Below are 24,423 nucleotides of genomic sequence, written 5' to 3'. Positions count from 1 at the left end.
CATGTCAAAGCCACTCTTCTGAAATAATTTGTACTTTTAAAAAGATGACTTATCCCTATGCCAGAACTTTTTGATTTGAGAAGGGTTGGATGCCTTAGTTTGACTCTTTATTTAGCAGACAAATTATTTAAATAAAGTTCGGTAAGATGTATGTATTCAATTCAATGTTATTGTTGTTTAGTCATTTTTCAATCCTGTCTAACTCTTCATGACTACATTCTTGGCAGAGATCCTGGAGTGTTTTGCCATTTGCTTCTATAGCTCATTTTACAGATGTGGAAACTGAGGCAAATGGAATTAAGGTACTTACCAAGGGTCACACATCTAGGAAATGTCTGAGACTGAATTTGAACTTAGGAAGTCTTCCTGACTCCAGGCCCCTCATTCTATCCACTGTGGAATTTAGCTGCCCAAATTTGGTTTCATAAATAAATATAACACCTTCTGTGCTTCAGTACCTCCTTGTCCTTGATGCCAGAATTCCCTACTTGAGTCCTTTACCAGTAGCTCTCCAAGTGTTTATAAATCGTGTCTTTTTTTACACTCTTCATTTTGAATAATGGATAGATCATAATTAAAATATACTTAGTTATGAATATCCTACCTTGGTGTAATATGAGGAAAGAGAATTCAATTAGGGAAAAGAAGAGCATCTAAAAGACTGGCAAAGGGTTGAAGCACCACAGTACAAAGAATCCTGGGATGTTAGAGCTAGAAGAGACCTTGAAGATCATCTGGTACTCAAAATTTTCCAAGTAGGAAACTGAAGCCCAGAGAAAGGACCTCTAATTGGTAGCTCCTGGGTCTCCTGATTTCCAATCCAATATTATTTCTACTAGAGCAGCCAGTATGTTTATGGTGCACCACAGTTATAGTCAACTAGAAAATTTGGCAAGCAGATCTACCTTACACACTATATAGCTACCCAGTGTCTTATTGTCAATCTCTTCTTATACAAATGTTGGCATCAGCTTTCTGAGAAAGGAAGACCAGTTTCTCTGATTCAGCTGTAATGTCAGAAATCATAACCGCTCCTCCTGAAGGTCAATTTGTTGACTTGTGGAGGATTTTCCAACCTCACCATAATCTACCTAGAAAGTTGAGTGGGATATTTGAAATAGTAAAAATAGTAAAAAACCCAGGAGTATGGACACAATAGAAACCTTTGAAACTGGCTTCATTTTTTCACTTTTTTCTCACTCAGATGTCAGGAACTGATATTTCATATTGAACTTTGTTCATCACTTAGCAATTGCTAGTATTTGCTTAATTATTTTTAATATTCAGTTGATTTTGATGGATTGGATAGATGACAGAAAATGCATAATAAAATTTCTTCCCAGCTTCTCCCAAAGAATCCGTTCAAGATTTGGAACAGGTACTGAACCAAGAATGAGACAAGAATCCTAATAAAAGCAGTAGAGAGAACCTGGGTCCAGGTACCATGGGAAGGGTTATTTTTCAGTATAGGATAGCCAAATAACCTGCATTTTTACAAGCAATTGATATAGACCAGTTTTTTGTCTACAAATAAATTTTGTCAAAGTTACCTATGACAAAAACCAAGGAATATATACTTCCTAATTATATGCATTTTATGCAGATAAAAAGATTATTTTACTTAATATTGTATCTCATTCATCCAACAGGAAATATTTCTTTGTATCTGACCAAAATCTCTACTGCTTCATTTGCTTTTTTCCTACTGACTCTGGCCATGATCTTGATGGAGGACAATTAATTGATTGCATATCTCAACCTCCATGATCCTCTATTTGTATTTGATACCAGAAGATGGAGTATTGTGAGCTAAATGTCCTTAGCTCTAATCTTTTTCTCCCAGTGGTCTCAAAAAGCACTGGGTCAAGGGCAAGGGGGAGGGAAGGGTAGACTTGCAGCTGGTGCTACTTTCAATTGAAGCCAAAGACAATTCAGCTAGTCCATATTATAAGAAAATAGATGACCTGCCACTCATTCTCAGTAGTAAAGGGCCAGATCCAGAAAATATTTTATTTACACAAGATGAAATGGTTTAGGTTATTTAATATGACTTCCTTTTATTATTGCTTGTTATAATAATAAAGCTAGCATCCCTTTAAATTTGACTGATTCAAATAGGATTACTGCAAAGAAGGAGATCAGTGGTAGCTTTGAATTCCAAATGTAACTAAAAGAGGGAGCAATTTTTCATATGACAAAACCTTGTTGATTCATAATAACTGTGTGTAAGGCATACCTGAATTAAAGAAAATCACAATGATGAACTGTCTTTAAAAATGGTAAATATTTCATTTAAGTTATAATCATCTCCTAAAATTCTATTCCAATGATGCCATATGGCATGGAGTTCACCTTGAGTTCTTAAAGGCATGCCAATTAAGTATAAATTCTGGAAGGTCTTGTCAATGTGAGAAGGCTTTATGTATGGACCCAGTGATAGACTGGTCCAAGGACCAGATGAAGCAGGTTGACATTTGATCTTCCTAGGTAAAAGCAATACTAATACCAGTGGATCCTTGAAGAATGGTCATCTAGACCAAAGTCAAAGAAAATGTTTTCAAATCGAAATATGCCATAATAAACAAATACCTCGTTTACATTGAAACAGTTCATTTGTTTAAGACTTTAAAGAGAATTTGAGCTCCTGAGCAAGTTAAACATGCCTACTATCATCTGAATTAAACATTGGCTTTGCTTAATGAGGTCATTTTTCACAAATAATTCAGACATGAACTTGAATTCAGACAAGAGGATCACAAATTCCAAATTAATTGAATCCAAAATGGTAGAGGATCTCTTGTATTAGAACAGACTGTGTTTCCTGGTTTATTTTACTGTATTTAGTGTAGTTTAGTAAAACTGTAAAAAACAACCAGCTGTGTAAAATAAAGTGATATGAAATGGAAGTATTTTGAAAAGATTAAAGCACTGTCTTTGTCTACAAGTACAGGGCGACCCAAAAGTTTTGATGTATCTTTAAGCTTTAATAGCTTTTAAAATTTAACTATGATATCCATTCCTCATCCATATCCTTCACTGGTCAAGAAAGACAAATCTATCTCTTGCATCATATTCAACTTAGATCAATGTATGCCATGGAAACATTGTAAAGACTAACAGACTGCCTTCTGTGGAGGGTGGGGATAGGGAAGCAAGATTAGGGGAAAAATTGTAAAATTCTAAAGAAGTAAAGAAATAAATTTAAAATGGATACCTAAACATTAATTAACTTTGACTAAGGTCACTATTACTACCTGTACTTTTTTTACATATTAAATTCTACTCCAGCATTAAAAAAAAAAGACAATTAAAAAAGAAAGACAAATCTAGAGCCTCCCCATCTTTAGGTCCTTGAGGCTCATTCCAAATTTTTTCATTTATCATTTATCTAAGGTCAAAACCAGGGAATGACTGTAAGCAATGATAATGAACTAGTCACATATTGAAGTTGAATAAAGATTATTTCAGCAAAAAAAAAAAAGTAAAATTTAAATAAGCCCGTAAAGCTTTAAACTGCACTAAGACTTTTGGGACACCCTACATCATTACTGTTGTTTCATTAATTATGTTAGAGATTACTTGTTCTTTTTTAGAAATTATAAGGCATGAGTTGAAAAACCAACCAACCTTGCCAATTAAAACAATATAGTTCTCTTCCCAAGAAATGTGTTGCTGAAAGTGACCCATTGCTATTCTCTCTACCCAGTGAAAATCCAAAAATTTGAACTTTGAAAAACTTTCTTTGAAGAAATTTTCACTAATATTTGGACACTTAGTATCTGGGGAAAGATAACCCTAACCCTCTCCCTTTTTGTTTGCCTTGTTACCATCTAAGTTCAAAGCACAATGGTAAGACTTGGCCTGGGGTAGCCATGCTGGGATGTCTCCAACCCTAGGGCAAAACTAGCTAAATAGAAATTATTAAAATATCCTTGGGAAGCAACTAATAAATAAGAAGTGACAGGCATTGCATATTAGGGGATCATTGTATGTGCCGGCTACCCTGCAAGGCACATTCTCAAGGTCGAGTGAGCCTAATCATTCCCCTGAAATTTTCTGTTTGACGTACTGTTGTTTCACAAAGAAGCCTCCTCTGTTGAGGAAGGCATAGGAGCAAGAGTGTTGGCCTATTGTGAGGAAGATTTGGTGTGGGACTGGCCATTTTTCTTGGAATCCTAATTCACATTATTGTCCTTGGTTTCAGTCATGACCTGGTTCTGACCTTAGGGAAAATGGAAGAGCTGCAGAGTTAGCCTCAGAGACCTAGGACTAAAGAGGTCTAGGTTTGTCTTCCTTGATCTTGTCTCAACAGAATGGGGATGGGGAATGGTAATCAAACTTCAGCCTGGCTTCTGCCTGGGTATATTCAACACCTGTGTGCTTTCTTCTTCTAATTCTGGGAAGAAAGCAGTACCTGGGAGGGACATGGGAGATAGTCCTTAATACAATGTTAATTGAAAGCAGAAGTAATTTTAGTGGTATCTATGCTCAACAATTGCACCAACACACCACAGAACCTTTGTGCAGTGCAAATTAATTGAGCAAAAGAAGTGACTTACATATAGTTGACACTTCTTTTCTTATTAGGATGAGAAAGAACAGTTGGACAAAGATTATTTCAGCAAAAAGAAAAAAGCATATGTTACTTATTGTGTTCAGTGAATGTTTTTATGAGAAAAGGGGATGCTGCGTCATTAATAACTCTGCCATGCCACACCAATTCTGGTAGGTCTGATAGATTAAACATGAACCTCTCTCATTATTCAGGCAGCCGTAGAATATTGGCTGCCTCTGCTGTCTGATATGTATTCCATGCACAGTCAAGCTACTGAATTGACATCTTCTTTTAAAATTGTTTGGCTGTAATAAATATAAAACTTTCACCACTGATGTAAAGCATTGCTGGTTGGCATCATTTCCTACCCCCTTTTAATTATTCCTGACACTGTGGAGAAACATCTAATATAAATCTGTAATGTGCACTGATGACAAACTACACGGTTGGAGGACCATGTAATCTCTCCACAATTAATTAAAGTGCATGGAGTTGTTTTTTTTTTCAAGCAGCCAGATGCCACTGACTGGCTCAAATAACACTGCTGTCAACTGTAAAAAATTAAGATCCAAACCATAAGAAAGGTACTTAGATAAAGAAACCAGATGCTAGGCTATTCTTGATACCACTGCATACAATCTTTGTATAAGCCACTATTGTCCAGCATCTGAAGTTCCACAGACTTAATTACTCACTTAACTTTGCAAGTCTGTCAGCAGTTTATTTCCATAAGTATCATTCAATTTTCTAAATCCTTCATTTTTAAAAAAAATCGAATGATGCCAATCAGCAAGAGAAAAAAGTGAGGACCCATTGACAAAGAGAAGAGTTGGCCACTGTTTAGGCTAGTAGCACATGCTCGTGTTTATTGGCAGGCATGTGTGGTCACTCAGAGAGGGGAAAATGTTCTGTTCTCCTGTCAGACTGATCTAACACCTGGAATTGATCAAAAGCAAATTAATTTTCATTTTCAATTAGGAATACAATTAAATCTAAAAGTGGTAAGGAAAATAGTTGCAGTGTTTACACACCACTAATGTGGTAGGAGGGGTTTAGGGAACACGAGGTGAAATGAAATACATATCTCTGTAGCTTTACATTTAATTTATTAACACATTAAAGTCAGCTTTCTGATCTTTACCTCTGCCAGAGATTTCCCATCACCTGCAGAGGGCCCTCCCTACCCATGGACAATATTTAGGCAAGGTTGGATCTGGGGGCCATGGAGGCAACCAGGTTAGGAAAATATTCTCTAAGATATATAAACCTGTCCTGCTGCTCTAAGGGCTATTTTCCTATAGTTGTCATATTGCTGGATCAAGAAAGTCATGGACTTTAAGAGAGAGCCTAAATTAGAACATAGGAACTGGAATTTATATTCCATCTCTGATTTTTCCAACCCTCAGTGTCAAAATGTTATCTGACAAAATGATATCCCATCCCCTCTATCTCAGATCCTCAACCCAAGATATTAAGCAACTATGAAAGCAATCTGGCTCTTGAATGTGACTTGTCACAGGATACCAGCTATTTTTCACCTGATTTTTCTTTGCATCTAATTGCTGCTTTTTGTGAAGTAACTGGGTAAGTTCTGTGAGGCAGAAAAGACTCCTCATGGTAGTCTGGAGAATAGTCTACCCTGTTTATTCATCTCTAAAGGTGGCTGTTGGATTTTAAGGAAAGCCAATGAATGGGTGGCTAGGTGGCACAGTGGATAGAGCACCGGCTCTGGAGTCAGGAGTACCTGAGTTCAAATGTGACCTCAGACACTTAATAATTACCAAGCTATGTGGCCTTGGGCAAGCCACTTAACCCCATTTTCCTTACAAAAAAAAAAACCCTAAAAAAAAGGGAAAGCCAATGATTTGCCAATAGTGATTAATACTAGTCCAGAAATGAGATCCACAGTTGTTAAATGACATGGTTTCCTTGGAGTGGCATTGAGGTTTGGGTTGGGTCCTATGCGGTGGGAAGGCTAGGGTTTAGAAATAAATGGGGTGTTTGGGAATATGAAGCACACATTTCCACTGCCTCTCACAAATCTCTTCCAGAGCAGCCACTTTGGGCTTGCCATTAGCCTTTTGAAGCACCCTGATGAGGACCTGATAACCATCTGTCTCAGAGATCAGCTTCCCTATGAATCAGAATAGTGGATGATAAATATTTTGTCATATAAATAACAATAAAGACAGCATTTTTAAAACAGAATACTTCTTTCCTGAGATACTTAGGATTAGGAAGACAAGAAGACTGGATCTAGATCATAAAAAAGATAGATTCCTCAAATCCTATCCTCCAGTTCACATTTTACTTTATACCACTTCTCATAATTCCAGTGTACAGGTTTACATTTCCTCCTTGCATGGTATCCCTGCTTTTAAAGAAGATTTTATTACTCTAACTACAGAATTTCTCTTCTCACTAGACAGTTGGCATCAATACAGCCTGAAACCACAATGGTGTTGTGAACATAGCCAGATCAGGTTGCCCCCTTTAAACTTTCTACTTTGCTTTTTCCTAGCAAAAACATTTAATTGATGAAACTCTAAGCTTTTTAATTTAATGTTGATATAGATAGCAAAAAAAAGTCAAAATAACAGTCAACATGAAGAGTTAAGAATTTCAGAAAAGCATTAAAAAATTTCTTCTCATGTGGAATTTTCAATTCATACATAGCCTTAAAATGCAATTATCCTTTAGTCAGTAGACATCCTCAAGTCTATGATTGCAGATTGTAAGATTTCCTTTTTCTTTCCTAAGAGATAACTATTGTCAATAATTGTTCACATAAAAGTGTTCTGAAAAGTCTTCCCTCCCATCTCTTAGTTGCTGCTAATCAATGTGGACAAAGTAAAATGAAAATGATTATATCAGACTACCCTGTTGAGTGCCATGAATGAATCTCAGAGAACCTAGAGGAAATAAACCCTCCCCACATCCCTATGTTTGAGAAACTTTAATAGCTCCAAGTTCTTATCCTTTTTGGTATTTTGCAATCCTCTCTTATCTTGTAAGATTCTTATGCAAGTCTGAATAAATTCTCTGTAGAGGAACTAATGCATTGGAGACCTTCCTCCATTTTTTCATTAGATGCTTAAAATCAAAGAAAAATAACATCCAAAGTGAAGAGGAATGGTGATACTCAAGAGGGCAAACATGGCTATGAAACAACTGGACATCCATTATAGTACATTGATATGTAAAGTATCTTGGGCCAAGGAGTTGATTCAAGAGTGTCTAAACTTAGGGCAAAGGACTCTGGAGTCAGAACAACTAAGTTCAGATTCTGAATGGCTTTGGGCTGGTCATTTCATTTCCGTGGGCTTCTTTTTCATCAGTATTGGATTAGATGGCCTCTGAAAGACCCCTTCGAGTTCTGTAACTGGGAAGATCTGCCCCTTCCTAGTTAGTGCTTTCTTCCTAGAGTAAGAAGAAGAAAGCACACAGGTGGTGAATATACCCAGACAGAAGCCAGACTGAAGTATGATGACCATTCCCCCTCCTCATTCTGGCAAGACAAGATCAAGGAAGTTAAATTTAGGCTTCTTTAATTTTAGACCCAGGAAGCTAACTCTGTAGCTCTTCCATGCTCCTATAAGGTTGCCAAAGGATGGTTACCTTTAAAAAGGATCAAATAGCTTAGTTAATTGATTTAGACCAGAATTAGACCAGAATCCTCCGGAGAATTACTCTTGTATCTTTAAGTGTTGCAGTTGACCAGGACTCAGATTTTATGTCTCCACTAGAAGACACTTTGTAACAACCCCAGAAGTCCTGATCTTTTTCCACTTTCTTTCTCCACTCTACTCTGTTGTGGGCCATTTCCTGGATTATTGGAAAGACTTTGCTTTGGGGTACAACTCACACCACTTCTGAGCTTACAAACAGCCCTTACTTTGATGTGTCTCATTATTAAATCACACCATACATACAGTATTTCATTTTATTTAATACAAATCATTTTTATTTATTTAAAAAGCATACGCTGTCGTCTTGTAGACTTTTGGCTAGAAAACAAAGGAATTCTCTTTTAAGAGGTGTTTTATGTTTTATGACTACCGAGAGAACATGTAGTCCTTTAAAAGGTGGTGTATGTGTAAGCAAGTTCCTCCATCTCCCCTGTATTGTAGATTTCCAAATGATTAAAAGTGCTCTAGTGGAGTCATTTGATAAAATCTCAAAAACTCGAGTGAGCAGATAGGAAAGCCCAGAATTTAAGTTGCCAGAAGTAAGCACTCACTTGGCTTGTAGGGAACAGGAGCTTTACTGGGATCGTATTATTCTCACTGATAATAGCATCTCCCCTTGAACATGGGTGAGGGGGTATGTAAGACAGATCATTCTCGTCCTGTACCCTATGGTTATGAGCATGTAATATGTTCTTCATTGAGCCAGTCAATTGACAGAGACGCCAGCACATTTATGGCTGAGTCTACTGGAAATGAGACTTGCATTCTTGCCAGGATTGGATTCTTTTCTGCATCCACCACTATCACACATCTTCTTGGCTTTTTTTTTTGAGGAGGGGGGCTTAAATCCTGACTTTTAAAACAATAATATCAAACAACTCTGGGGAAAAAGTTAAATATTTCCATATGAAGAGCTGATTAAATTTGTATGGTTTTCTTTTCTGTAAAAATTGATATGTGATGAAACGCAGTGCAGCTGGATGGCTTGTTTTGGCTGATACTCCCAAGTTCTCTGATCTCTGTACCCAGCCATAAAAGAGTCAGGGTACCATGATCCTCAATGCTGTGGCCCAGCTTCTAAAATCTGTTACCAGGGCATCTGGCCTGCAGAAGGCAGGGGTGCTGAACAACAGTCCAGTGGCTGCCTGGCTTAGCTCTTTACTCACAAGAGACATCCTACTAGAGGTTCTTGCCCTCTTGAGTATCACCATTCCTCTTCACTTAGAGGATGACCCCTCCTGTAAGCCAACATGGCTGACTGGTGGATGATAAAGTGCTGCAGCTGAGCCTGTAGGGAAACAAAAGAGGCAGTGGTAGTCCTTGAACCCCCCCCCCCCCAAGACAACCCAGTTTGTAGTTTCTTTTTTTTCTTCCTTTTTTTTACTTCCATTTTCCTCCTTTATAAAATCGGCCTAATAATTAAGATACCTTCCTATTTGTTTGTAGATAATGTATTTTGGGGAATTGTATGGTACTGACTTTTCATTTCTCTTATATGCACTTTGATGTATATATGGTCTACTCCTGTCAGCATTAATGTTAAAAGGTAAATAGTAGAGACTCTCATCTTTATAATGATCTAAATGAAAGAGAAAAGGAACAAAATTTCAAGTCCGACAGAAAAAAGGGTTTCTTTGACCTGTTGTAGGAAGCTTCTTGCTGTCTTTCTCTGTGACCCTTGGTATCTTCCCCCCTATAAAATAGGTTGAATAGCACCTGTTCTTGTCTTCTCTTGTATTTTCCCTTCATTTCTCTCTCTCTCTTTCCCCAATAGTACCTTGAACTCTATCACACATCAATCTTTTGAATTGTAAGCCTTTAGTTCCCACCCTCCTGATATCCAGAGATATCAATCTGCTGTCATTCAATCTGAAATCCATTGGTTTCAAATTAGAAACCCCTCTTGCCTATCCTGTGTCAAGTCCAGGAAGTAACTAATGCTTTCTTGAGGTTAGATACTAGAAGACTTCATAGGTGCCATTTATATTGGGCTCCCTCTGTGCTGAAGAAAGAGATAGCTAGGATTCACTGCTTTCTCTAGGCTCTTGAAAAGGTAAATATATCACTGATCCATTGTGGTAACTACCTTTGTTGAACTGCATGTTTACCATAAGAGTTCTCCCTTCTCTCATTCACCCCAAGAACCCAGTTTAAAAACAAAGCATTTATGCACTGAGGAATTCTCTAATTAAAATTTTAAGTATACCAAATAAACAAGACCTCTTTTGAAATGTAAATTTTTCATTTGTGCAGGCAACTTAAATCACTGCCATGTGCCTTGAGACATTTTCTCCTTCATACAAAGCAACTCGATCCTGGCTTCCCTGCCATGCCCTTACGTCTGCTCAGCCCAGATTCCCTCTGTGCTTAAGTCCTGTGGTGGGTTTTTCCTTGAACACTTTCTGCAGTTTAGTTATTTGTTGTAATTATCAAGTTCATTTTTCTCTAATAGATGTGATTAAGTATATTTAGCACTGTGTAATGAGTTTTCTGCCTGGTTGCATCCCAGCTAATAAGGAATTCCTCTGAGTCTTCTCTGACAGCTGCTGTGAATCCCAGGTTTGTGCTGCCACAAGAGACCCTCTCTATGAATTGCTAGCATTAGAGAAATTAACTCTGTTACACTAACCATAAAATTCAGGCTGAAATTTGATTACTAATAGATCTCACATCAACTTGAAGTGCCAGAGAAATACGGCGATGTCAGTGAGAAGGAAGGTGAGTGTCTATGAACTGTGAGCATTTACATTTTCATCGGTGCACACATGCAGATGTTTCCGACCATACCCCAAATCTGTTTACAGAACAGGAACAAGAATACACTTGTGAGGCTTCTGCCAAGCTGATGAGTCTGTAACTGCTCTATTTGGTGGCTATCAGCTGCAAGTCCTTGCAGCTGCCATGCTGGTGGTAAGTCCTCATTATGTTATTAACATCTCTGTTTCCCACACCAGTGCTGATCTACCAAATCACTGAGTACCATTTTGGGCTTCTCAGCTAGCCATTGTTGTCCTGGGTGGCCCAGGTTTGTAAAGCTTGAAGTGCTGGGGGACAATTAGCAATTGGGGACTGGCTGCTGTGATATATAGTTGCCTAGCAACAGTCACTGTATGAAGTCTCACTAAGGGGCATACAAGAAGAAGCAGGAAGACGAAATAAGCATCATTTTGGAGTGAGTTGCTTGGTGATGAAAAGAAAGGTTAAATAAGAAGTGTGGTTTTTTTTAGTCATCGAAGTGTTCAAATGGAGAATTAAGGTGTCTTATGGGGGAAAGGTATCTCAGCTTCTCTCTTAACAAGCAGAGTAAGAGTATGATACAAGTGAGTCTTTTTTCTTCTATCCCTGGACATTTCCTGTGGTTTTAGTACCGGTAGAATTTGGCAGATACTGTTTATCAAATGGGTACCTGGAAAATTCCTGGAAAGTAAAAGATCAATCAACTTGTTATTCTGACCTATTTAAAAAGAACTAACTATTCCAAGCAGTTCGTACCAATAATAATGACCCAATAGTACTTTGTGGCCCATTTCCAGATTTCCATTGGGCAAATTTTCCTGATGTGTTTCATTAATGCTTAGGAACTGAATTTCATTGTTAGAGTCTTTGTGCAATGAAATGGCTTGTAATCCTTAGCAGATAATCTAAACCAATAGCAAAAAAAAAAAATCCCTCATTTTCCTGCAAAGACTGAAACTAGCTGAAGTAGGATTCTCTCTCTGTAGATTTGGCTATCATCATGAACTACATGAATTAGTGAGATATTTTAGCCTTCAGAAAGCCAGGTGAGTAAAAGGAAGTGGAGAAAAATGTAAAGACCTTGATCCAGATATGCTCACTTTGTTAAAGGTTGTCTTATCTACAATAACAAGCTATGTCTAGGGGTCTGGAAAGGTCTAGGGGCTCATTACTGCTAGTGAAGGCTGTTTTGCAATTAGTGTTGAAATGTGGAGATAAAGATGGGATATATTGGAATTAAAAACAGATAACATAAACACTAACAAAGAGTCTTAATCCCTTTGACTGTGTATTTTGCATGTTTACCTCTGATCAGAATTCTTAATAACATCAAGTGTATGCAATTCAATAAATATTCCCCAAGAAAGAAGTGGGTTCTTTGATTTACAAAAGCTTCATTTTAAACCCACAGTCTTTCTGTTTTACATTTTTCTAAACTTTATTTTTTAAGTAAAATAACAATTATGTTAAATCAGTATGCGTAAGGGGTTGGAAGTTGCCCTTTTATTGGTTATATCATTTATTAAAACAAACAATTCACTAACCAGGGATTAAGGAAATAAATAAAATTAAGTGTCAAAAAAAGCCACCCTTTTTCTTTATGGCTTTGCCCATGAGTTTTTTGTTTTTTCTATCAAAAAGATGAAGTAAATATGAAATTAATTTTGTAAAATTGTGAGGTTCATCCCCTTCTGGCCTTGAGATTTCAGCCTGTGAAGTGATGTTGTTAGCTATTTTTTGATAGGACCTTCAGATTCACTTATCGGTGTCAGTTGAAACCAAATTGCATAATTGGCGATATAAATATATAGATAAAAACAGTCCTAGTAATGACCTGATCTAACTAATGAATTGTTCCATTTCAATGACCTTTCTTTCTTTGCTGTTTCCAGTCAGTTAGAAACCTCAGTGTGGTGTGGCCTAGTAGAGAACTAGTCTATTATAAGCTGTCTTTAGTTCTTTCTTGTCTTATTTTCTCATCTGTGAAATTAAATAAAATATATTTTTTCTAACAACTCTTCATGTAAAACTGATAGGGGAAAATGAAGTAATTATTATGCTTTCCTGCATTCTTCTTCCTGCTAGGGGATAGCCTTAGACAGAAATCTTTGGCAATAATGGATATTATATGCTAATGGATGAATAGTATTTAACTCATTGTATACCTATATGAGAAAAGAGAACTCTAATGTAAGTGGAGAGAAGGGCATCCTGATGAAGGGGAAGATGGGAATCTCTCTCCACCTAGGTTTAGCACTGCCATGCCCAGATTCAACTGGAGCATACAACCCTGAGTGGAGTTGTAGTCCAAAAAAAAGGAGAAGAAATGGAACTAGTTACGACAGAGCCATGACAGATCTCCCATCTGGCTGCCATGTTTGCAGACGTCTCAGAGGAGGAAGGAAAATCAATGCCCATGTAAAGCGAGCATATTCGTTTTCTTTTGCCATAGCCCATGTTATAACAGGATAGACTGCCGTCACTGTTCTTATCCATTCATAACCTGATTTGAATGGTAAAAAGGAGATGAGCAAGGTGAGACACAGATTTCTTGGATCCCCTTTATCCTAATAGGGCACACATAGACTGTGTATAAAAGGAAGACTAGTATGGCAAGGGGGTCTGTTTCTTTTTTCTCTCTTTTATTATAAGCCTCCTATATGTGATGTTGCTGCCTTTGTGTATGCATGGGGATGTTGTTGCTGTTTTAAATAGGAAAACTTGTGAAATGAGACTGCATAAAAGATGGACTTATTTTGAGTATGGAATATTGCCTGTCCTTCAGATCTATGTGTCTCACTTATGGAATGAACCAAAGAAGGGGAGATAAACTAATATTTTGTATAAACTCAGCCAGACAATACAGATGATAAAGATGTTTCATCTTCTTATGCATGCAGAAAATATGAAAAATCGTAGTTTACACATATTTGCTCAATTCAAGTGTAAAATTGGGCCCCTAGATTGCCCTGGGCCACAGTAGTTGTGTTAAAGAAGCACGATTTACCTTGCAGCTGAGTGAAAAATGATCAGAATATTAGACTCATCTAGCCCACATTAAGGAGCCATTGCATTTCCCGACAATTTTATGCTATCTCAATATGAAAACAGAGCAATTTCAACTCATATCAGGTTATGATCGGCAATTACAGTTGCATAATTCACCTAGTCGTCTTTTTGCAGGGCCTTTATTTTCCCTCTTGGTGACATTCCTGAGAAAACGCCTGATAAAAATGTCATATATCATCCCAGCTTTAGAGCTCGTGAGGGGGTGATCTGCTGTGCCTTGCTGAGCCCATATTCATCACTGGATTTTTGACTTGGAGGGGTCACGGCACTCATAATTTCCTTTTTGATATTGTCCTCACTAGATATGACAAGAGGCTATAAAAGCTCAGTTGTATGCAATGGTTAAAGAGCCATTCCAGTGGGGCTCGTCACGAGCAATAACAGAGCATTACTGTGGCTTGTGCTGTAGTTGGCCGTTTGGAAGATAATTAGATTTGATGTCAACATTTCTTTATCACCTGCATCCTTTTGTGCATCTGCGTGTCAAGTTGTTATTTCCGGATTTATTAGCACCCTCACAGCTACTATCTATCTGTCAGCCTGTGTGCTGTTTGTGTTGACAGTTGTAAAGTTAATTACTAGTACTAATGAGCATCGGGCTTTTGGTGGACATGGCGTTTTGGACATTTAAAACTATAATTAGATTTTTTCCCTTGTATAAAGGCTCAGTATAAAATAAATAAATAAAAAATCCCTTTCCCTTTCCATTTTGACACATTCTCTATGCAGTCATCTTATCTTTTATTCAAAGCCTCCAAAAACTCAGTTCTGTTTATTTTTAAACTAGACTTCCCTTCCATTGCAAACTCCATGAATAATTTCTTTTGTTCCCTATCCCTCTTCTCCCTTAACTATGTGGCCGTAATACAAAGAGAATGAAAGACAATTTTGGTGAAATGGTCAGCAAATTCACCTGATCTAATTTTTAGCTTCCTCTCTACCCTATGAGTTGACTCCAAACTTAACTATTTTTAACTCTCAGCCCTTTAGATAGCCCAGCAGATACAACTAAATGATACAACCTAAAATTAAAAGGATAAACAAATGATTCTCAGTAGATCTTCCCTAAACACACCTATGCCTTCAGTGAAAACTAGCAGAATCCCCAGGTACATATTTTAGAATCATAGAAAATAGTCACCTACCAAGTCAGACTGACTCATTTGTATTTCAACTCAGACTGATAGAAGAATTCTGGTTTTAGTGTAATGGCAATTATCCGTGGCATGTACTTTATGGAAGTATTTTGTTTGTTCTATTGCTACAGCTAAGCACCACTCCCTTGCTGGTATTCATATTTGCTTTCTATTTATCATTATCTGCCATTTTGCTAAATAACTAACCTTCCTAGACATAAATCATCTATAAAAATACTCTGGCTCAGAGAAAATTTCGCCTTGGCACTGCAATGATGAGATAACCATTTTCATCTCTTGTTGAAGCATTGAGATTTATTGGCTTTCGATGGACGGCAGACCGGGCATCACTCTCTCCTAAACAGACTCCCACTTGCATTTATTCTCATTGCATTTACTGATGCACAATGGAGCTCTCTGAATCCCTGGAGGGTCCATTCCCAGTCTGGGTGGGGTGGGAAACGTCAGTGTTATTACTTTATATTAGATAAGGAGAGGACACACAAAGAAACATGTGGTGATTCCGATGATTTTTTATTTCCGTTTAGCAGTGATGACAGAATGTCATAGTGAAATGACTTCAAAAGTCATTTTTCCCCACTGCCCTGGTTCTGCAGCCTTGTCCCTTGAGGGCACTTCCATTGTACAGTGTTATTAATTCTGCTAACTTTCAGACTTCATTGCTGACAACAGGCCTCTTGGCTTTCGCAGCCTATTACATTAAATTTCCCATCAAACCATGTCAGCCTCTGAGGTCACAGATTCCAAGAGAAGCTTTAGATATTTTGCCATCTGACTTCATGGGCAGGTGTTTTCTAAATTGCTTTTAGGTTTGTTTTTCCAGTGTCAAAAATCAGATTGAACCTATTTAAAAATCCTCAGACAGTGAGTCCTCATCAGGGTAAGAACAAAGCCATGCTTAGGGGAATGAGTGAATGTGTGCATGTTGTCCATGTGTGCACACACCCATATTATGGGTGGCTGACCTTTTGAAGAAAAAATGAAAACCTTGAAACTTTATATAGCATCATCTTACCTTATCTGTTCATTAGCTCTAGTTTTCGGCCACTTATTGAAGCCCCAAAGTTCATTGTGAATATTGAGGTTCTTCAGGCTGTGTCCAATATTGATTTTAGAGGAATCACTAAAACCCTTGGGCTTTAGATAACTATTTTTGTATAAACAGTGAAGAGATATGGACATGATTGAGGTAATAATTGTACATCCTCATTCAGATTCCTTCTGCAACCAATTCCTGATGATAATAGATATTAAGGATTTCTATTTGATACATTAAATTTTTGGAGTGGTATTGAAGGATTTTTTTAAAATACATATCTAAGTAGCTGCAGTCTCCTCTTCCTGCTTCATAAGAGTTAGAACTATCACATTTCCTTCAAAATTATATTTTATAGAGTTCATGGAAGAAAAAAGAACAGTTGAATGTAAAACAAGCTTTCACTTAAAAATAAAATAATTAGAATATGATGATGTTTTTAAATGATGCACTAATAGAAATGATTGTATGTCACTCTGCTAAGACAAAGTGCTCTGCATATTTTTATTTTGTTAGTTGTAATATTAGCTTTTCATGACAGCATTCAAATGACAATATACCTTTCTCATCCGGATATCTAGACTGGAGTAGCTTACGGACCCTTAGTACCACTCTAACAGGGAGGGGGGGGGAGGGGGGAGGAATCCCAGTATCACCTTCCTCCATTCAGTATCTAAGCACCCCAGTGCTTCCTAACAAGAGCAGAGCAGAGGTTTAGACTGACTGCTCAAAAAAGCTATTGGGTTCAATCTAGCCCTTGTCCCCTTTTTCCTTTTTAAAATTTTTCAGACCAATAGAAAACTGTTGTCATCTGAAACAATCATAAGAGATCACACCTGCAGAAGGGAGTGTCTGGCCAGCTAGGGCTGGAGAAAGAGGAGGGAAGAAAGGCCTGGTCCCTGCGCCTCCCCCTGCGAGCAGCCACAAGGATGGAGAATCATTTGTGGCACTCTGGGGACAGTTTTGTCACCCTGACAGTAATGCTGTTATGCGCCAGCTTGACACACAGGATGAATCCATAAAGACAGATAAGTAACTGTGAAAGTGGCTGGGGATCAGCTCCAGTGCTAGCACTCACCTGCAGTGACAAATAGATAGTCGTGAAGGATTGGAAATGCTGCCCAACACAGAGATCTGTCAGTGCAAAGATGGAGTGCAGCCCGGTGACACAGAAGGATGGCGTGTGCGCGCACATGCACACACACCACACGCACACCCCCACATGCAGCACACTCATACCCCCACACACACTCTCATATTCTCTCATTCTCCATTGCTCTCATACTCTCTCTCACTCTTATTCTCTCTTGCTCTCTGTTTCTCTCATTCTTTTTCTTCTTCTTCTTCTTCTTCTTCTTCTTCTTCTTCTTCTTCTTCTTCTCTCTCTCTCTCTCTCTCTCTCTCTCTCTCTCTCTCTCTCTCGCTCTCTTCCATTCTCTTTCTCTTTCCTCACTCTTTCTCTCTCCCTCTCTGTGGCTCATTCTCTCTCTCCCACTCTCCTCTCTCCTGCTCTCTCTTCTCTCTCCCTCCCTCTCTCCAATTTTCATTGTCTCTCTCTTCATTTTTATCTGTCTTGATCTCTCTCTCTCTCTCTCTCTCTCCTCACTCTCTCATTCTCCCTTTTTTCATTCCCTGCCTCTGTCTCTCTCTGTCTCTCTTCCATCTCCCTCTCTCTCATTCTGTCCCTCTCCCTCTCCCTCACAGGATTAACTCCAGAGCTGTTTTCAGAGAAAGGTTAGGACTTTCCTGACAATACTTTCGCTGGGAGATGGGTGGGAGCAAGGAATGGCTTCAACAGCTTTCCTATTTCTCAGTGGTGGTAGTGGTGATGGTGGTAGTAGTACTTTACAGCTGTGTTTTAAGTCATGTGGGAAACCCTCTGGATATTTAGTTAGGAGTGCTGTGCTTAGATCCCTTTTTTTTTTTGCTGGATTTTTTCATACCAATAGAGGTCCCCATCTGCAAATCAAAAGAATACAAGTTATGATAGTTAGCAAAATATTTCTGTTGAGCCTCTGGTGTCTGTGGCGCCCAGCAAAGGGCAGACGGAAATGGGAGGCCTTATATTTATCTTTTGTGCTGGAAAGGTTTATTATTACTGGTGGGGAATCTGTTTCTCTTCAATGAAAGAAATTCTGAACATTGAGTTTTAAGAATCCAAGGACCCCACTAGAGCTGCTGCTCCCCTGGTGTGCCCAGGACTTGAATGACATCAGGACCTTCCAGTCAGGGAAGCCACTGTTATTGTTGCCCTCCATCTGCTTTCTGCTTTTTAATTCTCCTTGGAATCATGAATGCCCAGTCATACCCTATAATCTTCCAGAAAAGTTAGGAAATAGATTTGAGATGAAAAATAAACAGCAATGATGAGAAGGAACTCACTGGTTTACTTCTGCAGGGCATCTGGGCAGAAGCCTAACAATTTTGTAAAGTAGCTTAGTGTTTCTGTTCTGTGGCAAGGCCTTAGAGGTGGTTAAAAAAAATTTTTTTGAGTGTCCAATGGTTTGGCCAAGGTTGAGTCCTGAGCTGTTTGTAGTTTGCCAAGGGGCATGTATGTGAGGTGGGGTGTGGGGGGCAGCAGGGATTTAAGGGTTGATTTCTCAGAGCATCCATTGGGATTTATTAGAGTAACAGGAGCCCATAGTACCACCATGGAAGGCATCTCATCGAAGGGTCCTTGATCTCCATTAAAAGAAAGCTGTTTTATAAAAGCTACTTAAAATGATTCAGAATTTAAGAATTACAACACAGCAATAGCTTTGCCTTTTCAAATGGACTAGTCCCTTTTTCTGACTCTTTATCTCCTTGCCCTTTTCATTCCCTTTTAGCCCCCAGGCTTCCTATATCCACTAGAGGAGTGGATATAGATGGAGTGGTCCATCTGTGAGCTCAGGTTTCTCTAGGATTCTTGCCTGTGTGTTTAAAGGAAGCTTCTTGAGTGCTATCTATTTAAACATTTATTCTCTAGTCTCCCAGCAAGCTCTTCCAACTGTCTCCTTAGAAACCCTGGGGGCTATTTGCTGCCCTCAAGCTTCTTTATTTTATAATTGACTGAGGGTGTTTTTCAAGTATCTCAGTTGTGATGAAAACATTTAAAAAGCCCCAAAGAATCTGGTTCTCAGGTTGACATATTTTGACCCTAGCATTCTAACTGTGATTTAAATTCTGAATTTCCAGAAGCTTTATTAAAGATGTCAATTTGTGCACCAGAATGGTAAATGTTTCTGTGAACTTTGACTCCTAAAGGAAACTCTATTTAAAAAAAAACAAAAAGTGTTCCTGATAAATATGTTCCTCATTCTGGGTTAATACTTTCAGGCTGAATGCTTAAATGGGAAAGGGCCGGGTCAGTGCCTGACCCCACTTGCTCCCTCAATCTAGGATCCAGCATTATTTTACAACCTGCGGCATTAGTATTTTATTTGGCCAAGATCTCTTTTGTAATAAGATATAAATCTCCCAGTGCACACCTGATTAAATAGGGCTGCACATGAATCAAAAGGGCAAGTCATGTGGTATGAAAGGGTTACAAGTGAGCACTTCTGATAACCAGAGCTCAGGAGACAAGAGGGGAAGGTCCATGACTATTTTGATTAACAAGGAGACTGAGGTCCACTGTTTCTTCTCAGGCCTTCAGACTAAAGACCTCTACTCCCCCTCCTATTCCTCTCCACCTTTGTGGGTACCCCTGTTGATTTTCAGGGATCTCCTATGTGCCCATTCAAGTGAATAAACAAACTGGTGGTGAGAAAATCAAGATTGAGATCCTGAACAAAATCTATGGATCATCAACCAGGGGTTCTTAACCTGGGATCTGGACCTTTTCTTTCTTTTAAAATATATATATATATATATATATATATATATATATATATATATATATATATATATATATAATTTTAGCCGTATTTTACTACCATTGGTTTTCTGTGTAATTCTATATTTTTTTTTGTTTTACTCATTTTAAAGCAATATTCTAAGCAGGGATCCATTGGCTTCGCCACACCACCAAAAAGATCCATGACACAAAAATTAGGTTAATCCACGAACAGTCCAATTTCCTCCTCTTAGAGATAGAGACCAAAGTCCTGACAAGCATGGGGCAATGATGCTGGCAACAACTGAAATTCAATTCAGTTCAGTAAACATTTATTCTGTGCCTACTATTTTATCAGGTAGTGTGCTGGGAGCTGAGGGTGCAAATAAGAAAAAGAAATATGGTCTGTGGCCTCAAGCAGTTTATAATCTAATGGGGGAAGACCACAAAAAGCTAAAAACAGAGGTTGGGGGGGTGATGCTGATGGAGTTGAATCCAGAGGGTTTGACTGATGGGAAATGAGTTATCTGAGCTCTCTTTTAAATGGAAGTTTTGGGAGGAGTTTTTTGCTCTACTTTCTAGCCCTGCAATGAGGGGGTCAAGGCTAGGCAAGAGTGATTCTCAGTGGTTGCTTATTTGGTGTGTTTAGAGCCATCATTTCTGCCCTGTTTTCTAATAAACTACCTCAAAAATTGTTTAGTAAAAGTGTAACTTGTCAGAGATGGACAGCAGGATGGTGCAAAGTATCAGGCATGGGGTCAGGAAAACCTGTCTTGGTGAGTTCAGATCTGGCTTCCAGATATTTACTAGCTGTGTGACCCTAGGCAAATCACTTCACTCTGTTTGCCTCAGTTTCCTCATCTTTAAAATGAGCTGGAGAAGGAAATGACAAACCACTCCAGTATCTTTGCCAAGAAAACCCCAAATGGGGTCAACAAAGAGTCAGATACAACTAAAACAACTGTACAACAACAACTTGTGAGAAAGGCTATGTGGCAAAATGTGAAGGATCCTAGCACAAACTCTATCAAACAGGATCACCCTGGGTAAATTACCTCAGTTCTGTGAACCTCAGTTTCCTCACTTGTGGCCATAATAATGCTTAAAATGCCTGTATCAGGATTTTTTTTAAAGACCACAGAAATGGCAGGAGTTTTAATTGTTATTTAAAGGCCAAGTCATGTTGTTTAATTCTTAAATTCACTTCAAGAGAGAATGAGGACTCAGTAAACTTTGGATGTCTCCATAAGCCATTGACTTTTCCCTATTTCATCCAGTGGAAATATCCCAGAGAGTAACCAGTACATTTATTTTCACTGTACCAGGTACCAGGGTGAGAAGCAGCAATCGATCTGAAGATCCAGCACACTGCCAAGTGGGGATTTGCCCAGCCTGCTTTTTATGGTGATGTTTCTTTCCTATTGATAGCTCTATAGCTTAATGATGGTGAAAACCTCGAGCTCCAGACTCTTTCTCTTCCCTCTATCATATCTCTCCTAGTTGCATGACCTTGTGGAAATTTTGTCCAGCTGGATCCCTTGCTCAAAATGTCTTAGGGGGGAGGGAAATGGGAGAGTGTTTGATTATTATGGGACAATGTCCAACCCCTGGCACAAGAAGAATCAGAGATAAGTAGGCATCTTCTCCCTAACCCAGTTGTGAGATTTGCTCAGGGAGTGTGAGAAGTCTGTACATGCTCTGGGGTAGGGGAGGATGACTTCCTAGTGTAATACTATTATAAGTATCCAGAAGTTCTTTGTTAGTGATAAGAGAGTTGTTGAAGGTAGGGTTTTTTTAACCTATGGTCTGTGGATGAATTTCAGGTAGTCTGTGAACTTAGGTGGGGAAAAAAAAATAACATCTTCATTTCACTGATTGGTTTCCTTTATAATCTTTTGTCTTTGTGTATTTAGAACATATTTTTTAAATCATGTATTTAGATTACTAAATTTAAGTTTAAAAATATTCTGAAAAAGTATACAAAGGCATCACCAGACTACCAGAAGGATCCATGACCAAAAAAAAAAGCAAGTTAAGAATCCCTAGTTTATTAAGCTATTTGTTTCTGACATGTCTTGGGAATTTAAAAGACCATAAAGCAAAAACTCATAAACTAACAAGATAATAGTTATAGAGTTGGAAGGAACCTAAAAAATCTTCAAGTCCTTTGAAGATGAAGTTAAGTGTCACAGGGGAAGCTGAAATTTTACACCCAGGTTTTGACCCAAACCAAACACTTTTTCCCCCCTACCACACCATCACTAATGACTTTTAATGTCTGAGAAGGACTTCTGGTGTCATCTAATTCAACCCCCTCCTCCAAAAGTTGAAGAAACTAGGGTCTGTGGAGTTGAATGACCTGTCCAAGGTCCCACAGATAGGGGAGCTAGCACTATAATCCTGGTCCCTTGACTGTACCTCTTCATTCCATTGAACCACACATCTGCCCCCATATGAACTCAGAGGATGCCTCTGAAGTACTATAAGCTCTGTGAGGACTGGAGCAATGTCACAGTTGTTTTTTCTAGCCTGTTGGACAGAGAGCAACTCCTCCATAAATGTTTGTTGGATTGAATTGAGGAATCACTGAGGGTCTGCAAATGCATTCCCATCAATTGGGATATGGAATGAATAAGAAAGTCATTTTTGTATGCCAGTGGTAACCAGGGAAGAAGTGTAGAAATAGCATCCTTCTACAGGGAGTACTTGATGATGGAGGGGAGCAACTGAACATCATCGTGTGCTGTATTTGCAAAGGTCAAGCTTTAATTACATGCACAGTTAAATGGAAATACTGTGTAGAGGTCGTAGTCATATTTCTTTTGCCTTCGTTAATGTTATGGCTCTGCTACTTTCTCTCTCCCTGGGTTTGTAATTGAAAGTTCTTTTAGTATATTGTAAAATAGTATTTATTTTTTCCTTTTTTTTTTCCTTTTAGGAAGAAGTTGTCTTTTAAAGAATAGGTTTTTAAATTTTCATATAGGCATTTCATACTAATTTATTTTAAACCCCCCCAACTTCCCCCCAACTTTCATAGTCTTATCTACTAATTCTTTTGATTAAAACATAAGCAAAATTCATCCAACATGAACAGGTTGAATACCACATCTGTGCAGAAGATAGCTGCATACTTATTTATGACTAAAAGAAATGGAGCCTAAATCAAGCTAGCTATTGCTGTAGAGTGGATAAGCGGCCATTATGAATTATCCTTAATTATAGTGATTTCCTAAACTAATAAACCTGCTAAATCTTTATTGCAAAGGTTAGTTTACGCAGTGCATATAAAATCCGCATGTGCTCCGCATCAGCCACCAGCTGTCTGACAGTGTGTTGCTATTGCAGTGAGTGTTCACATAAATTTTATGTTGGTTATATTAACAGTCAGTCCATATCACTACCCACAGATGCCAGTAGACATAAAAATTGCTCTCTAGTGAGCCTAAATATCCCTAGAAGCTAGTTGTGTCTAATGTTCCATGTAGTATTTGTACGTGAAAGCACCAGATTGAAGAGTTATTTACAGATGAATATTTCAATCCAGTTAGTTCATATTGGCCTACTTAGCCTTCTTTGCTGGTTTATTTGTATGCTAAATAATTCACCAAAGGTTCTTGTTTACTTTCAATAGTAGTTTCTATGAAATGCAAACAAGAGAGCCAACTTTAGGTGTTCAAAAGGCTAAACAGCTCTGTGTTTAAATGCAGGTCAGAACTGCAAATGCAGTCTCTCGCAGATGGGCTGTCACTCAGTTTTTTACATTTTGCACCCCCCTTCCTTCAGTTATAGCTGGAGCTTGCTGCTTTCATAGGAATTTTTGGCAAGACTGGAATATTTTTATTCTAAATTTATCTTTCCCAAACACGGCTATGTGCTGTCTTCAGCTTTCACAATTAGCTGCACCACCCAGGCAGCCCAGATGAAGTCTCGGGCTTCAGAGATGCTTCCCAACAATCCTTTGGGCTGATGGCAAGGCCAGACCAGTCCCTTTCTCCTTAAATGAATTTGCCCTTTCCCCCCTCTAAACTTCCCTATTATTTTTGGTGGTGAATTTCCCCAATTTAGGATTTGCATGCATGGTTAGTATAATTTTTTTCTCCTTTGAAATATGGTCTCTTTGGGAAGCCCTGAACCAGTTCAATCACTACTATAAAGGAAAAGAGCAGGAACCAAGTTGTTTTAATGAATCCCCAGGGGTTATACTCACCCAGAAGTGGGAGCAAAGTCTATTTTTCTGAGAGTTGACAAGCACATGGATAGATTGTTCAAGAGGTCAGATACTCACGTTGCCCAGTTTATATGTGCAAATACTCAGGTACACCCACGTTTTGCACCTGACTGCCATCTAAAACATTTGCCCCTCA

At 38.4% G+C, this 24,423-nt stretch overlaps 1 protein-coding gene across 7 annotated transcripts in view; it reads left to right on the top strand.

Moving 5' to 3' along the window:
* Window positions 1-24,423, top strand: part of FTO (FTO alpha-ketoglutarate dependent dioxygenase) — a 477,648-nt gene that overhangs the window by 403,341 nt on the left and 49,884 nt on the right. For 2 of the 7 annotated variants that reach the window (XM_074211310.1, XM_074211311.1), the window contains exon 9: window positions 21,385-21,463. The exons of 4 other annotated variants lie outside the window; for them this stretch is intronic. In XM_074211310.1, the coding sequence (XP_074067411.1) occupies window positions 21,385-21,415 (31 nt within the window). In that variant the 3' untranslated portion in view covers window positions 21,416-21,463. Of the gene's footprint in view, window positions 1-21,384; window positions 21,464-24,423 lie in introns of those variants that run through there. One more of the 7 variants, XM_074211309.1, reaches the window with a different exon arrangement.

This window comes from Macrotis lagotis, chromosome 1 (genome assembly GCF_037893015.1).
Source record: "Macrotis lagotis isolate mMagLag1 chromosome 1, bilby.v1.9.chrom.fasta, whole genome shotgun sequence".
Taxonomy (NCBI): domain Eukaryota; kingdom Metazoa; phylum Chordata; class Mammalia; order Peramelemorphia; family Peramelidae; genus Macrotis; species Macrotis lagotis.
Note: the sequence above shows the minus strand (reverse complement) of the source record. Positions and strands in the feature narration are given on the sequence as shown.